The sequence below is a fragment of the Pseudorca crassidens genome, chromosome 15, assembly GCF_039906515.1.
Source record: "Pseudorca crassidens isolate mPseCra1 chromosome 15, mPseCra1.hap1, whole genome shotgun sequence".
Classification (NCBI taxonomy): domain Eukaryota; kingdom Metazoa; phylum Chordata; class Mammalia; order Artiodactyla; family Delphinidae; genus Pseudorca; species Pseudorca crassidens.
In genome coordinates this window covers 15,827,810-15,844,932 of record NC_090310.1, presented here as the reverse complement: position 1 = coordinate 15,844,932, position 17,123 = coordinate 15,827,810, and the positions used below count along the sequence as shown (strand labels likewise).

At 46.6% G+C, this 17,123-nt stretch overlaps 1 protein-coding gene across 1 annotated transcript in view; it reads left to right on the top strand.

The window, feature by feature from the left end:
* Nucleotides 1–208: 208 nt before the first annotated feature.
* The window catches only part of ITGAL (integrin subunit alpha L), a 40,846-nt gene continuing 23,931 nt past the window's right edge, over nt 209–17,123 (top strand). Inside the window, exons 1-11 of the mRNA XM_067706146.1 lie at nt 209–339; nt 1,170–1,272; nt 1,900–1,994; nt 2,104–2,171; nt 4,159–4,276; nt 4,401–4,531; nt 5,893–6,038; nt 9,541–9,673; nt 9,833–9,983; nt 13,451–13,524; nt 13,606–13,738. Coding sequence (XP_067562247.1) covers nt 285–339; nt 1,170–1,272; nt 1,900–1,994; nt 2,104–2,171; nt 4,159–4,276; nt 4,401–4,531; nt 5,893–6,038; nt 9,541–9,673; nt 9,833–9,983; nt 13,451–13,524; nt 13,606–13,738 — 1,207 coding nt within the window. The 5' untranslated portion in view covers nt 209–284. The remainder of the gene's footprint in view (nt 340–1,169; nt 1,273–1,899; nt 1,995–2,103; nt 2,172–4,158; nt 4,277–4,400; nt 4,532–5,892; nt 6,039–9,540; nt 9,674–9,832; nt 9,984–13,450; nt 13,525–13,605; nt 13,739–17,123) is intronic.

The following is a 17,123-nucleotide window of genomic DNA, read 5'->3' as shown; positions in this document are numbered from 1 at the left end:
TGTGCTGCCTGCCGCTGGATGATAAGAAAATGCAAGCAGGCACAGGAAGTGTCTTTAACCTGCTTACACTTCCTCTCTGAACCCATGCGGTTTCACAACCCCTCCAGGCACAACCCTCTCTCCCCCAGTGCAGTGTCACCAGCCTGGCGCCTCTGTGAGAAATTTCCACTGCAAGCGGCCCTGAGGCATTATCATTTCCCTCTTTCACCCTGTCTAGGTTGCCAGTAAATCCCAAGAGCCCTCTGAGACTGCACCTAGGTCGGGTCCCTCCAGCCCCTTGAAAGATGAATTCCTGCATCATGGTGATGAGGCTGCTGCTGTCTGGGCCTTTTCTCTTTGGTAGGCAAGAGAGGTGGGGAGGGGAGGGGACATGTGTCTGTGACCAGGGAAACTGCAGGGCTTTGTGGAACCAGAGTAAATGAGCAGCTGTTTTAAGTGTGGGATTGGCCATAGGTAACGTGGGGCCCAGGAATTCTGGAGGGAGAAGGGGGGAAAGAAATGACATCTTAAGATGTGAAATGAGCCTGAGGCCTGGAAGGAAAGCAAGGCCAAAAAGAACAGTTTGGGGCTTAGGTGGGGGATGTGATGGGGGAATTTGAGATCTAATGGTTATGGCAGAGACTGGTCCATGGTGGGGTGGGGAGGCAGGGAGCAGTACAAGAGTGAGGAGGCAGCTTCACAGGATCAGGGGATCTTGAACTTTCACAGGGAGGGAGCCTGAGGCTAATTATCTGAGTTTTCAGGGCGACGGGGCCCCAAGCCCAGGGGAGAAGTGGGTGTGTGTGGGGAGATACACCCTGCCTTGGGGCATCCCCACCGCCTTGGGTTGGGGGGGGCCCTTCGGACTGCTCCTTTCTTAGGGGTCTCTGCCTTCTCATCCTTCCTTCTTTGCTGATGGGCCAATCGGGAAGTTGTGTGTCCTCCCCAGGCCCTGGCGCTGCCAGAGCTCTGGGTAGTAGGGAATTGCTTTCACATTTCCTGGAGTCCAGGAAATGGGCTGCCAGCCCTGCCCGGGGTGTGGGTGGCCTGGGGAGAAGGAAGCGAGGTCTTTGCGGGTGAGGCCGCCCACTGCGGGCACGTGGGTTGAGGCCAATCAACGCCCGCCGCTCTGAGGTGGTCGTGGGTGGTCCCTGGTCGGAAGTGGCTGACCTGGTCCTGGTCTCCCTCAGCCCCAGCCTGGAGCTACAACCTGGATGTGCGACACGTGCAAAACTTCTCCATCCCAGACGCCGGGAGGCATTTTGGGTACCGCGTCTTGCAGGTTGGAAATGGGTGAGCTGTCGCCACAGGTCCTCCCTGCCCTGGCCAGGACCTTCCGGTTTTGAGGAGTCCGTGGTGGGACCCAAGCAACAGGAGCAAGGCCATCAGATAGTACGATGTGGACCATCCATCATTAAAGCACCTTATAAGTGCCTAATAGAAGGGAATATGTATCACAACCCCTAAAACACTTGGCCATACTTCCTAGATTCCAGACTCTTTCCCAGACTAGACAGTGAGCTCCTCGATGGCAGAGATTTGGTTTTTCTCTCTAATCCCCACCCCTCCCTAGTACATACCACAGCCTAGCACATAGCAGGTAAGCCATAAACGACTTTTGAATTGTTGGCTGATTAAATGAACTCGTATTGTGACGTTCCAGCAGATCATTCTCTGGGCCTCTGTTTTTCTGGACTGTAAATGGAAAAGATCCTTAACTTTCTAGAATTCTGTCACATCGGATTATTTATCTGGGATTCAATAGGGACGAGATGGGGGCTGAGGAGTCACCCAAAAGAAGAGTGGCTGAATTGCTTTGAGATATCTTGTGGGGGGTCCAAACCCCCTTAATAGGTAGGAGTTGGGAGGGGGGGGTAAAGGCCTGGGCAACTCCATCTCACAGATGCGATTTCTCATCAGGGTTGTCGTGGGAGCTCCAGGTGAGGGGAACAACATGGGAAACCTCTATCAGTGCCACCCAGGCACTGGACACTGCTTGCCAGTCAGACTGAGTAGTGAGTAACTGATTTGGGAGCTGGGAGGAATGGTATCGGGAAATTGAGGCTGACCCCATCACACCTGGATTGCCTAAGTTCCTCCAGACCAATCTTCTGGTGCCTGCAGGTTCCAACTATACCTCCAAGTACTTGGGAATGACCTTGGCGACAGACCCCACAAGTGACAGCCTTTTGGTAAGAGTTCTGTACAGTGTGATATCAGCGCCTGTGAAGATTGATGCTAGGAAAGGGAGACAAAGAAAAGAAAAAAATGGATTAAAGATCCTATAGAACAGCGGTCCCCAACCTTTTTGGCACCAGGGACTGGTTTCGTGCAAGACAGTTTTTCCACTGACCGGGCTTGGGGGTGGGGGTGGGGGATGGTACAGGCGGTGAAGGGAAGCCATGGGGAGAGGCGGATGAAGGTTTGCTTGCTTGCTCGCCACCGCTCGCCTCCTGCTGTGAGGCCCAGTTCTTAACAGGCCCCAGAAGGGTAGCGGACCGAGGGGGTGGGGACCCGTGCTATAGAAGATTATAGGCATCAGAAAGGTTCAGATTCAGTCAGTGTTTATTGAGAGCCATCTATCAGTCAGCTATTTTTGAGACCTTAGTTATCTCAGTGTTTTTTCCAAACGTACAATATCTGTGACCGTTAACATACAAGGTGATTTGTGGTGGTACACAACTTTTAATGTTTTAATAGTCATATATTTATTTAATGGCTTATTAGAAAAATATTCACCAGGTACGTTAAATTCATGATTTCTTGCCTCGCATTGCATAGGATGAGGCTAAAGTTTAAAACAGTAAATTTTAAACAAGTTCCTCCTGGGTTTTGTTTTTTGTTTCTTGTTTTTGTTTTTAATTTTCTTGAAGTATAATTGATTCACAACGTTGTGTCAATTTCCGCTATACAGCATAGTGACCCAGTTATACATATGTTCTTTTTCACATTCTTTTGCATTATGGTTTATCACAGGATATTGAATATAGTTTCCTGTGCCGTACAGTATGACCTTGTTTATCCATCCTATATATGATAGTTTGCATCTGCTAATTCCAAACTCCCAATCCTTCCCTCCTCCATCCTCCCTCCCCCAATAAGGTCCTATAGTACAGCACAGGGGACTATATTTAATATCCTGTCGTAAACCATAATGGAAAAGAAAATATGAAAAAGAATGTGTATATATATATATATATATATATATATATATCTGAATCACTTTGCTGTACTCCAAAAACTAACACAACATTGTAAATCAACCATACTTCAATTTTTTAAAAAAAGTAAATTTTAGTTAAATAAAATATTAATAATAGTGTGGATGATATGCCCATATGACAGAAATTGTGAACTGGTACACAAACGCCTAAAGTTTGGGAAACACTGCCTTATCTCTTTTAATCCTCAAGACACTCAGGTGAGATAGGGATCAGTATACAGATTTTACACATGAGGAAACAGAACCAAAGGGGTTAAAAGACCTGGTCAAGGTCACATGGTTTTAAAGAGGTAGAGCCAGGATTTGAATATAATTCCTATTTGATTACAAGTCCATTACTCTTTACAATTCATCCCAGCAGCATCCTTCTGACACAGGTATATAAGAAATAGAAGGCTAAGCGAGTGAAATAGTTATCCAGTATTTAATTGGAGCTTGATTACTTAGCTACTCTTACATGCCTGGCATTGTGCTGGGTTCTGATGGGGGAAGGGGAGTGAGATGCAAAGATGACCATGACGTGAGCCCTGACTTTCAAGTAATTACAGTCTGGCAGGAAAGATAGTCATAAATGAAAGAAACATCATTGTATATTCTGGGAATAGGGAGTCATTTGATTTGGCTTAAACACAGAATGTGTAATTGGAAATAGAAGGGGATGGGTTTGGAAATGTAGGATAGTGCCTACTGTGAACTATATGAATGCCAAACTAAGGAGTTTAGACTTTGTCCTGTAGGCAGCGAGCATCCGTTGGCATATAACATTGGTAGTGGGGATGGAGAGACTGATACAAGATACCTGGAGGCCGAATTACCTTGCCTTAGCAACCAGTTGGATGATGGGAATGAGGTCGGGGGATGATGACCCTGAAGGCTTTTGTTCTTGGTTGATGATGCCCTAAAGACACACAGCAAGAGGAAGCCCCAACCTTTTAAAAAATCTTTGATTCCTTCAGGCCTGTGACCCTGGGCTGTCTCGGACATGTGACCAGAACATCTATCTAAGTGGCCTGTGTTACCTCTTCCACCAGAATCTGAGTGGTCCGGTGCTGCAAGGGCACCCTGGTTATCAGGGTAAGGAACGGGGGATCCAGTGGGTAAAAATACCTCCAAGTGGTTGCCCATACATGGGAACTGGCATGGGCAGGCCAACCCCCAGAGACTCTTTACCAAGTCCCTCTGTGTCTGGCCTCTGTAGAATGTATAAAGGGCAACGTAGACTTGGTATTTCTGTTTGATGGCTCAATGAGCTTGCAGCAAGATGAATTTCAGAAAATTCTGGACTTCATGAAGGATGTGATGAAGAAACTCAGCAACTCTTCCTACCAGGTAAATATATCAGTTAGGATTCCTGGTTGTAAGCAATAGACGCCTACCTGAGCTAGCTAAGGGCATAAAGGGAAAATTTAGTACAAGTTTTCTCTAGAACCTAAGGGCATGGCTATTACTGGACCTCTGCTTCCAGAATTCTCCCTAATTCTCATTTCTGTTTCTTTTTGGCTTTTGCTTCCTTCTCTCTTTCTCTTCCTCTCTGTAGACTGGCTCTCAGCTTCTTTGGATCACATGGGCCTGTGGAAAGCTCCCAAGTTCACATGTTAAAGTTTCAGGAGGTGTTTTTTTGTTTTTTGTTGTTGTTTTTTTTCCAATCTTCCTCTCAAGCAACCCCTCCCTCTGCAAATTCCAGTTTCTCAGAGGAGAGATTCTGACTGGCCTCACCTCAGTCCCAGCCAACTGTATCTTGTTTAGCAGGGTCACTCAGCAGAAATATGGTTGCTGGGAACCACCTCTATTGGTGAGGTAGGCAGAACCCAGAGAACCGGAGCCCAGCAGACAGCACTCCATAACGGGTTCCAGGTTGATTTATTTCTGTGTTTGTTTATATACAGCCTCACTTTCAAAAGAATGATTCGAGGGACTTCCCTGGTGAATCCATGCTTCCACTGCAGGGGGCATGTGTTCCATCCCTGGTCAGGGAACCAAGATCCCGAATGCTGAGAGGTGTGACCGAAAAAATAAAACAAAAGAACGATTCAAGGCAGGAATGTGGAGTTGGGTTGCCCAGGTCCTGGATAAGAAGTAGACGGCTTCCCTGGTGGCGCAGTGGTTGAGAGTCCGCCTGCCAATGCAGGGGACACGGGTTCGTGCCCCGGTCCGGGAGGATCCCACATGCCGTGGAGCGGCTGGGCCCGTGAGCCCTGGCCGCTGGGCCTGTGCGTCCGGAGCCTGTGCTCCGCAACGGGAGAGGCCGCGACAGTGAGAGGCCCGCATATCGCAAAAAAAAAAAAAAAACAAAAGAAGTAGAGATGGGTGGGACTTCCCTGGTGGTGCAGTGGTTAAGAATCCGCCTGTCAATGCAGGGGACACGGGTTCAAGCCCTGGTCCGGGAAGATCTCACATGCTGCGGAGCAACTAAGCCCACGCACCACAACTACTGAAGCCTGCGTGCCTAGAGCCCGTGCTCTGCAACAGGAGAAGCCACCACAATGAGAAGCCCGCGCACCACAACGAAGAGTAGCCCCCGCTTGCCACAAGTAGAGAAAGCCTAAGCGCAGCAATGAAGACCCAACGCAGCAAAAATAAATAAATAAATTTATAAAATAAAATAAACTTATAAAAAAAATGTAGAGATTGGAGCAAACAAGTGAGAAGGACTACGTAACGTCATTTTTTGTCTTCTTTCCTTTTTCTAGTTTGCAGCTGTTCAGTTTTCCTCAAACTACAAAACAGAATTTACTTTCTTGGATTATGTTAACTGGAAGGACCCTGATATTCTTCTTGCCAAAGTCAAACACATGCGCCTGTTGACCAACACCTTCGGTGCCATCAACTATGTCGCGTGAGTTCCCTTGTGTGAGAGAGCCCATCCGTCGGTTGTTCTGTGAGCACTAGCTTCTTCAAGTTGCAGGCTGTAGGAACTCAACAGGTGGGCTCAGCAAGGGGCAGGTTATTGTAAGCATTCTACTGGAGCAATTTTATTCCAGGTTCTTTATTATTATTATTATTATTATTGAAGTATATAGTTGATTTACAATATTGTGTTATAGTCCAGGTTCTTTTGATTATTTTTTATTTTTATATTTATTTTTGGCCACGCCATGTGGCTTGTGGGATCTTAGTTCCCCAACCAGGGATTGAAGCCGGGCCCTGGGCAGTGAAAGCACAGACTCCTAACCACTGGACCGCTAGGGAATTCCGGGGTTCTTTTGATTATAACAGGACTCTACACCAGCTAAATCCCAAAGGGGAATTCGTGAGAGGATGCAGGGATAGCTCATGAACCTTTGGGACAGAGAATATTTCCAGGCCTCGTGAGGGATTAGAACCAGAACTTGAAAAGAGATTGTGCATGATGGCAGCCACGGTAGAGTCACATGTTAGTTGGGGATCAGCTTTTGAAGTCAGTGTATGAATACAAATCTCAGAGAGTCAAGTTACTTTTGAATTATTCTTTGAATTTTTCATCAGAGTCAATATATCCAAGTCCCATATTGGAAACTAGCATATCCTGATTTTCTAAACCTACTAACCCAGAGTTGGATCAGATTACTGTGTTTAAATTGAGACCTAGATGAATGTAGTTGGACTGTGTTAAAGGGCCATATTGTGTATTTTTTAAATACCTGTATTTAAACATTAGAGTGGCCATGGAAACTGAGACCACTTTGGGGAATAAGAGAATTACATCTCCTATCTCATGCTCCCCCGGGGCATACGCTCAGATTGAGTGAAATAGCAGAAAGGATCTCCTGTACTATTACACTTGTATTTTTCATTTATATTTCTTTGCCAAGCATGTATAGTTGGATTTGCATAAGTTAAACATGCATGTGATGTATCTCAAGACGCTGCATGTGTTTCCAGCTCTTTTCTTCTGGGGCTTACTTGACCTGTCGTGTCTACTTCATTCTTCTCTCTGTAGATGGCTCTGGTGGGTACATGATCAAACAATGTCCATTGAAAAAATGGCAGCCTCAGTTCCTCAATTCAGGTGAACAACCTGAATTCTAGCCTCCAGGAGAGAGGAAATCTGATTGGCTGAGCCTAGACTGTGTGTCCATGGGTCAACCCAGCTAAGGCCTTGTTCTACTTCATGACGTAGAGTAACATGGATTCAGGGGTCCCACCTCCATTGGGAAGGGGGCAGTTCTTAGAGAACTGGGTCCCCACAGGATGGGAAGATACCCCAAAAGGTGTCAACTGTGGGAACAAAAAGAAGCGGTCATGGAAATGTATTTCATAAATAATTCTTGACCATCTGGCTGTGTGCCAGACAGTGTTCCAGGTCAGGACTTGGGAGATTTTTTTCTATAAGGGGCCAGATAGTACTATTTTAGACTTTTGTGGCCACATAACAGTTATCTGTTGCATATTCTTCTTTGTTTTTGTAACTCTTTAAAAACAAAAATATAAAAACCATTTTTAGCCCAGAGACCATACAAAAACAAGCTGTGGGCTGGCTCTGGTCTGCAGGTTTTTGTTTACCATTTTCTAGGTGCTAGGAATTAACAGTGAACGAAACAAAGAAAAGTCTCTGCCCTCCTGGAGCTTAACATTCTAGTAGGGGAGAGAAATGTAATAAATAGGATAAATAAGTAAATTGGATCATATAGTAGAAGATGTAAGTTTTACAAAGAAAAATAAAGCAATGTTCATTGGGAAGATCAGGGAAGGTTACATCTGAGCAAAGACTTGTTGGAGGTGAGGAAGCAGGCCATGTGGATACCTGAAGGAAGACCATTCCAGGTAGAGGGAACAGCAGAGGCCCTGATCCCATGCTTGGGATGTTCACAGAAGAACCAGGACACCAGTGTGGCTAGAGAGAAGTAAGTGATGAGTTCAAGTAGTAGGAGATGAAGTCAGAGAGACCATCGAAGTCTGGATGAGGCTCTAGTGAGGACTTTGGCTTTTCCTCTGAGTGAGATGAAAATCATTGGTGGTTTTTTTTTTTTTTTTTTTTTCCTGTACACGGACCTCTCACTGTTGTAGCCTCTCCCGTTGCGGAGCACAGTCTCCGGACACGCAGGCTCAGCGGCCATGGCTCACGGGCCCAGCCGCTCTGCGGCATGTGGGATCCTCCTGGACCGGGGCATGAACCCGTGTCCCCTGCATCGGCAGGCTGACTCCCAACCACTGCGCCACCAGGGAAGCCCCATTGGTGGTTTTGATCAAAGGAGTGATAATCTGATTTATGTTTTTAAAAGGATCCCCCGGGCTGCAGGGTTGATATTAGACTGTGGAAGTGGCAAGGGTGGAAACAGGGATGCCAGTTCGCAGACACTGAAAAATCCAGGTGAGAGATGATAGTGGTTTAAACCAGGGTGGAAATCCATGAGGAGGATCCATGATAGGCCATGTCCAGGTGGATGGAAGTTGGGGAAACATTTGCATCCGAGATAGAACAAGATGTGGTTTTGACCCCGCCCATCAGGTTCCTCTGTCTGTGGCAGCTTCCAAGTAGCTCGCCCGCCCTCTTCTCTGTATCTGTTCACCTCCCACTGTGGCCTCTCCAGGTGACTTTCAGCTTCTGTTCCCAGTACAGGTCATGCCATAAGTCAGGGGTTGTGGACTGGCTGCTCTTGGATTAATTGTCCATCTTTGGTTAGCTGTGGGGTGAGGAGGGGAGGATGTTCAAATAGAGCGGCTGTCCCAGTGGAAGCTGTGGGCAGCCTGTCTTGCTTCAGAAGGAGGCTGTGGGCAGGGCAGGAATTTGGAGCCTCGGCCTGTCCAGAATTCACTCCTTCCTTCTTTCTCTTCTGTCACGTGCACTGAGCACCTACTCTGAGTCAGGAGCCAGAGATACAGCAGCAAATCTGGTTTGGGGAAAAATCGACACAGAAACAAGTCTCTTTGATTACCTAGGAGATTTGCTGCAGCAGAGATGTACAAGTAGCCTGGCAATGGTAGGGGAGGCAGAAGGGGGTGTTATATGAGCTTTCTCTAGAAGAGTGGCTTTCCAATTTCCTTCTGCCATGGAGCCCATCCTTCCACTGGAATCTCACCTAGATCACCAGCATATCTAACTGATTAAAGGGTAGTTGCCACGTGGTTGAAACGAAGAGTAGGAAGCCCAGAGTTTCCCCTCACTGCCCACAGACTCTGGGACAGCCTCGTGGCTGCCCAGGATTCAGTTGAAGACCTCTGGTCCAGAAGGAGGGATATGGCAACCAGGGTGAGGAAGGAGCTTCAGAGGAGAGCTTTGAAGGCTGGGAATAGCTGTCTGGGAATTGTGAGAAGGGATTTGGCATAATCAGCAGGACAGTGACTTAATGAGCAGGGTAAGAGGGAGACCTTAGGTGATTTGCGGGGAGTCTCTCACATCCCCTCCTTCCTGGACACAGGACCAAGGTGTTCCGGCAAGAGCTGGGGGCCCGGCCAGATGCCACCAAAGTGCTTATCATCATCACTGACGGGGAAGCCACTGACAAAGCCAACATTGACGCGGCCAAAGACATCATCCGCTACATCATTGGGGTACGGGCTCCAGGTCCCTGCCTCTTCTTACCACCCATCTTCCCTCTCCTATTCCTGAACCCCACTCCTTTTCTCCCTGGGGCCAGGGTCTTGTGAAAATAACAGAAAATTGGTCTGCCATTCTGGGGATGCTAGCTCTTCACTCTCCATTTCTTCCAGATTGGAAAGTATTTTAAGACCAAGGAAAGTCAGGAGACACTCCATGAATTTGCCTCAAAACCTGCGGAGGAGTTTGTAAAGATTCTGGACACGTTTGAGAAGCTGAAAGATCTATTCACCGAGCTGCAAAAAAAGATCTATGTCATTGAAGGTGAGTGGCAGACCCTGGAAGAGAGGGTTCAGGGGGATGTATACAGAACCTCACCTGGGACATCAGACTAAGGACACGCGGAATAATAATCACTGGAGCTTACAGAGCGTCTGTCACTGTGTTAAGAGCTCTCCGGTTAAAAGCCCTCAGGTAGGAATTTAAGGGAGGGTAATTTAGGAGCAGCCTCTATTTCCCTCTGAAAGTCTGTCTTCCTCTTGAAGCTCAGCCTGGTCCAGGATGGGTCCCCGAGCTGACCTATATCTTGTGGGCATCAGCTGAGCCCTGTAGAATGACTATAATCCCTTCCTCTCCTCACTCAGCTCCCTCATTGTCACTTGTCCTGGGCCTCAAATTATTTAAGACAGGCAAGCAGGCAGGGGCCAAGTGCAAGGAGCCCACAGGCCCTCTTCTTTGGCCCAGAATAAGAGGTTTGATTGTAGTCGCCAGATGGAGGACTGCCTATGGGAGAGTATTTCCCCAGGTAGCTTAGTCTGCTGGAAGATACCTGATTCCCCCAGGAAGCCCCTTCACTAGGACACAGCCTTGGTGTTCAGTTCACTTGAAGAGGCAATGGATTATATTTAATGGGACCAGGCAGACCTGCTCAAGAATTCACTCTGCCTGTGCTGTGTGACCTCAGCCAGGTCACTTTCCCTCTCCGAGCCTCATTGTTCTCTGTTAAAGGCGGGTAGTGATACCAGTCTCAGAGGGTTGTAAGGTTTAACTGGTGTATTCATTTCCTAGGGCTGCTGTAACAAAGTACCAAAAACTAGGTGGCTTAAATCAAGAGAAATGAAAATTAAAAAATTTTAAAAAGCAAGAGAAATGTGTTGTCTTGCAGTTCTGGAGGCTAGAAGTTAGAAATTAAAGGTTTGACAGGGCCATGCTCCTTGTGATGGTTTCGGAGAGAATCCTTCCCTGCCTCTTCTAATTTCTGGTGTTCGCTAACAGTCCTTGGTGTTCCTGGACTTGTAGCTGCATCACTCTGGTCGCCTGGCCGTCTTCTCCCTGTGTGTTTACCCATCATCTTCTCTCTGTGTCTGTCCCTCTGTGTCCAAATTGCCCCTTTTAATAAGGACACCAGTCAGATTGGATCAGGGCCCACCCTAATGACCTCATTTTAACTTGATTACCTCTGAGAAGACCCTATTTCCAAATAAGGTCACATTCTGAGGCACTAGGGGTTAGGACTTAGACATCTTTTCTTCAGGGAACACAATTCAAGCCCTAATGACTGCTTAGCAAAGTGCTTGGTACCTTGTAGACTCTTGATAAATCATAGCTCTTATCCTCTATCCTTCCCTGCCCTTACTCATCCTTCAGACCACAGTTTAGATGTCATTCCCTCTGATAAGTTCTCGCTGATCTGGGTTCCCACGTGCTGCTTTAACCACTGTACATTCCCTGTCACAGCCCCTGTGACATACATTGTATTAGAACTCTCTATTAGGGGACTTCCCTGGTGGTCCAGTGGTTAAGAATCCGCCTTCTAATGCAGGGGACGTGCTTTTGATCCCTGGTCAGGGAACTAAGAACCCACATGCCGCAGGGCAACTAAGCCAGAGCACGGCAACGGAAAATCCCACATGCCACAGCTAAGACCTGACGCAGTCAAAAAAATAAATTAAAAAAAAAAAAAAGAGCTCTCTATTAGGTGTCTGTCTCCCACACTAAACTGAGAGGTTTAGTGACAAGTATTGTGCCTGCTTTCCCACCCCTGTATCCCTGGCACCAAATATTTAGTGACTCTAAATGAGTGAACAAATCTCATTCATGAGAGTTGTTGAACAAATCTTTGATTGGATGAACAAATCTTCATAATAATTGCTACGGTTCTTGAAAGCTTACAGGTAACAGGCACTTTATCTATATCCTTGAATCGGTTCTTCTCAGTATCCTTGCAAGGCTGGTGGTATTATTTTCATTTTATTTATTCATGCTGGCAACAACCATGGAGCAGGCGCTGTGACTCAGACTCTCAGGGATATTGCCAACATAGAACTCATATTCAGGTTGGATAAAGAAAGTCAGTAAACAAACAGGATGATTCAAGCTTGTGGTAAGTGCTATAAAGAAAATGAGTAAAGTGGTAAGACAGATTTAATTGGAAGAAGCCACTTTAAATAAGCTTTTCAAGGAAGGCCTTTCTGAGATGCAATTTTTTGGGGGCCACGCCGCGCAGCTTGCGGGATCTCAGTTCCCTGACCAGGGATTGAACCTGAGCCAGCAGTGAAAGCCCAGAATCCTAACCACTAGACCACCAGGGAAATCCCGTGAGGTGCTTTTTTTTAAAGTGAGGGAAAATTCACTGAGATAACTTTTGAGCTGAGGCATGAAAGATGAGAATCAGACAGCCATGGGAGAAGTGTGGGCAAAGGGCATTATACTCAGAGAGCAGATCAAGTGCAAAGGCCAGGAGGTGGGGCAGGGCTCGGTGTGCTGGAGGAACAGGAAAAAAGGTCAGTGTAATAGCAGTGTGGGGAGTAAAGGAGACAGAAGTTTGGAGAGGAAGGCAGGGGCCTCCCAGCTCCTCATGAGTTTGGATTTTAGTCTTCAGACCAATGAGAAGTTACGAAGGGTTTTAAGAAAGGGAAAGATGAGGTCTGATGTACATTTTTAAAAAAGAGTACACAACTTGCTCTGTGAAAAAAGGCATAGAAAGAGGAAGAATGAAGTCAAAGGGGCTTCCCTGGCGGTCCGGTGGTTAGGACTCTGCACTTCCACTGTAGCAGGCACGGGTTTGATCCCTGGTCAGGGAACTAATAACCCATGTGCTGTGCAGCACGGCCAAAAAAATAATACATTTAATTTAAAAAAAAAAAAAAGAAAAGAATGAAGTCAAAGAGACCAAATTAACAAGCTCCTGCCTTCGTCAGGCATAAGAGGAGGATGGCTTGGGCCAGTGTGGCGGTGATACAGACGGTTCACAGAAGTGGGCAGATGTGTTTTGCAGGTAGAACTATCATGATTTGGTCATGTGTTGGAGGTAGAATGGAGGGAAAAGGGAAGAATCAAGGTTGTTTCCGGGGCTTTTAGCGTGTCATTAGGTGGGTGTGGGGTGCTATTCATTGTAGAGGGGAAGCCTGAGTAGAAGCAGAAATCAAGATCTGCCTCTTAGATGTGCTGAGTCGGGGAACGGAATATCCATACCTGGGGCGTGTGGAGAGTCGCGGGAGACTCAGGGCATAAGTCGCTTCCCCGTCTGACGCTAAGGTTCATGCTCTTGGGAATTCCCTGGCAGTCCAGTTGTTAGGACTTGGCACTCTCACTGCCAGGGCCCCAGGTTCGATCCCTGGTCGGGGAACTAAAATCCCATAAGCTGCACAGAGCTGCCTAAAAAAAACAGTTCATGCTCTTTCTACCTTGCCTACGGGTGGATGCTGTGTTTTTTCCTCAGTCCTTTCTTGAGCAACACTGTTTTCACGGCTCCTTGGGTCTCGGCCCATTCTCCCTACCTCGTCCCTCAGGCACAAGCAAACAGGACCTGACATCCTTCAACATGGAGCTGTCCTCCAGCGGGATCAGCGCGGATCTCAGCAGGGTGAGTGGCGGGCCTGACACTACCGGCTGAGGGATGTGGTGGGAACGCAGCTGACCCACACTCATCTCCCTCCCTGGGCAGGACCATGGCATTGTAGGGGCCGCTGGAGCCAAGGACTGGGCTGGGGGCTTTCTCGATCTGAAGACAGACCTGCAGGGTGATACATTTGTTGGGAATGAACCATTGACACCAGAAGTGAGGGCAGGATATTTGGGTGAGTACTTCTCTTTTCTGCTGGGTTCTTTCAGCTTTGGGGAACCAGGGAGTCACTCAGATTGACTTTCAAAATAATAATGAAAGCAATTAAGCAACAACATGAACAAACTCAGTTTAAATATGGTTATAATAGTCTTCATTTTTCCCTTACTAACCCTTCACCTGTGTATTAATCATGTTTTTATTTTCTATACCTTATGAGGCTTTGACATCGTGTGGCCTTGCTAATCCTGGAGAGACTGCTCCTCCCAGGGCCAGCTAATTCCTACCAGTAGAAAACAACTTGCCTGGGAGCAGGCCTTCCATAGGCCAACTGGCCAATCCAGACACTGCATCCCAACCACCCTTTTATCTAACTTTCACACACCAGGCCAGTATCCACCCTGACGTAAATCACCCCAGGCCCAGGTACTAGATAACTGAAGACCACCTCTATAGCCCAGAGCCTGCCAACATCATTCAAACCGTCCAGTCCTAAGCTTGTTCCAACTTGCCTTGCCTCCCTCATTCCTTCCCACCGAAACTGCAGTAACAGCTCTGGGCCATTCTCCCCTTGCTCCTTCCACCCTGGGGCTTCTCCCATGTGGCCCTGCATGGCCTGCTGTGACACCTGCTTTGGGGAGCTGTGAGTGATAAACTTTTTTCAATGGCAGTGACTTCTCTGTGTCGTTACTCAGTTATACCTATAAATTAAATCCCGAGTCCACTTTAAAACAACCTGCCTCATCGGTGGGAGGACCAGCCCCTCCTCCGTGAGGCTTCCTCCCCTTGAATTGTCCAGGAACTCCAGGGTTGGTTCAGTCTCAAGAGTTCTCAGATACCAAGCACAGAGGAAACGAGGCTGGTCAATCCACCAACTGCTGTTGCTTCTCTCTGCCTCGTGGTGTCTTGTCCTGCACAGTCCTGGGGATGCTGTCCATCCAAGCCGATGCCAGTCTCAGGAGCAGAACGGCCTCACCCTTGCGCTTGGGGTTATAGCTCTTCTAGTTCACATTCAAAGAGTCAGCCTGTCTCAAGGCACGAACTGACTCCAAGAGCCCTGGGATAGGAGTGCTTCCAGGTTCTACCTCCTCATAGATCTAGAACCACCACCCTCCACCCTGCCTCACCCATGACCCTTGGCTGGGGGTGGGCTCAGTACACAAAGATTATTATTAAACTTTCAAAACACAAGATCTTATTAAATACTTTCCTCGGGAAAATTGGTGCTATTCATCGTGCATCTACTCTTACCCTTCTAAGGGAGACTGCCCTCTGATTTTTTCCTTGTTTTCCTTTTCTTTTTCTTTACTGAGCAAGTATTATGTGCCAGGCACTGTTCTAAGCGCATGGCACATATTAACTTATTTTTATCTCATTGTATCCTCCCAACAACCCTGTAAGTAGGTATTTTTATCATCTGTATTTTACAGATGAAGAAACTGAGCCCAGGAGACTTTAAATAACTTCCCCAGGGTCATAGACTAGTAGGTAGTCCCAGCCCCAAATCTGTGCTTAGTAACCACTGCACTTACACTGCAGCACCTACACTACTGCCTTCAAGGTGGTTTTCTGTTCTTCAGTATCCAGTTGGCCCTCTGCAGCTGCGGGTTCCACGTTTATGATCCATGGTTGGTTGAATCCCCAGATTTGGAAGCCGGGGATACCAAAGGCCAATTGTGGGACTTTGAGCGTCTGTGGTGGATTTTGGTATCGGGGCAGGTCCTGGAACCAATCCCCTGCGGATACGTAGAGATGACTGTACTGCAAAATAGCTGGCAAATTTGCTCACTGAATAAGAAGAAATAACCCAAAGTTGAATCTCTAGTTAGGCAGCCATACCACTATATACACGCCCACAGATGTATGTATGTATGTATGTACATGTAGAAGTAAATATAATCTTGAGTGCCTACTATGCTACTATCCTTCAGATCTTAGTTTAGATCTCACTAACATGGTGAGTGAGTAACATGGCATTTTACATCCACGGTCTTATTTAATCCTTAGAAACCCCCTATAAGGTTGATATTGTCCCAGGTTTTTTTTAGACGAGAAGACTGGGGCTCAGACACATGAAGTAATTTACTCAAGATTATACAGCCAGGAAGAAGTAATACTCGGATTAAAACCTTGTCTCTCTGATTTCAAAGGGCAATTTCTTAACCCTTGTACTTCAGGAATATACATGAAGAAGCAGGAGAGTGATTCAGCCTCTTCACCAGTCCCCTCATGGGCTATAGAGTCTCAGACATCTGTTTTTCTCATTCACTTTCAACTGCTCTGAGCAAAGTAGGTCACGCGGAGGAGGGATACATTGGGAGATTGGGACTGACATATACACACTACTATACATAAAATAGGTAACTAATAAGAACCTATTGTATAGAACAGGGAACTCTACTCAGTACTCTGTAATGACCTATATGGGAAAAGAATCTAAAAAAGTGGATATATGTATATGTATAACTGATTCATTTTGCTGTACAGTAGAAACTAACCTAACATTGCAAATCAACTGTACTCCAATAAAAATTAATTCAAAAAAAATAAACAAAGAAGTTCAAATTGGGTCATCTTCAGAGCATTCCTGGGAGGTGGCTCCTGGCTCCTGCCCAATCCCTGGTCCAATTTCCTGCGGCATTTCCTCCAGCGTTTCATCAGTGTAGGAACAGAGGGCAGGGAACCTAAACCACAGGAGTTGTGAAGTATGTAGATAACCTCAGTGATATCTTGAAGCAGAGATGTTTTCAAGTCTCCTGCTTTTTTTTTTTTCTTGAGGTATAGTTGATTTACAATAACATATTTGTTTCAGGTATACAAGATAGTGGTTCAAAAGTTTTATATATTATGCTCCATTTATAGTTATTATAAAATATTGGCTATATTCTCTGTGCTGTACAATCACCACTCCTTATGGGTTTTTTTAAAATTAATTAATTAATTAATTTTTGGCTGCGTTGGATCTTCGTTGCTGCGCACGGGCTTTCTCTAGTTGCGGCGAGCGGGGTCTACTCTTCGTTGTGGTGTGCGGGCTTCTCATTGTGGTGGCTTCCCTTGTTGCGGAGCATGGGCTCCAGGTGCACGGGCTCGGTAGTTGTGGTGCATGGGCTTAGTTGCTCCTCAGCATGTGGGATCTTCCTGGACCAGGGCTCGAACCTGTCCGTGTTTCCTACATTGGCAGGTGGATTCTTAACCACCGCGCCACCAGGGAAGTCCACCACTCCTTATGTTTAAATTTCAGTATTTTTATTAGGCTGTGTCTCCATGCTGACTGAGTTGTACTACCTTACCAAACGTTTTCACTGAAACGCATCTTTAATCTTTTCTACCAAATTTTTCTGCAAAAATTTTCACGCTTTGAGAAAAGTTAATAGTACAATGAATATCCATATACACTTCAC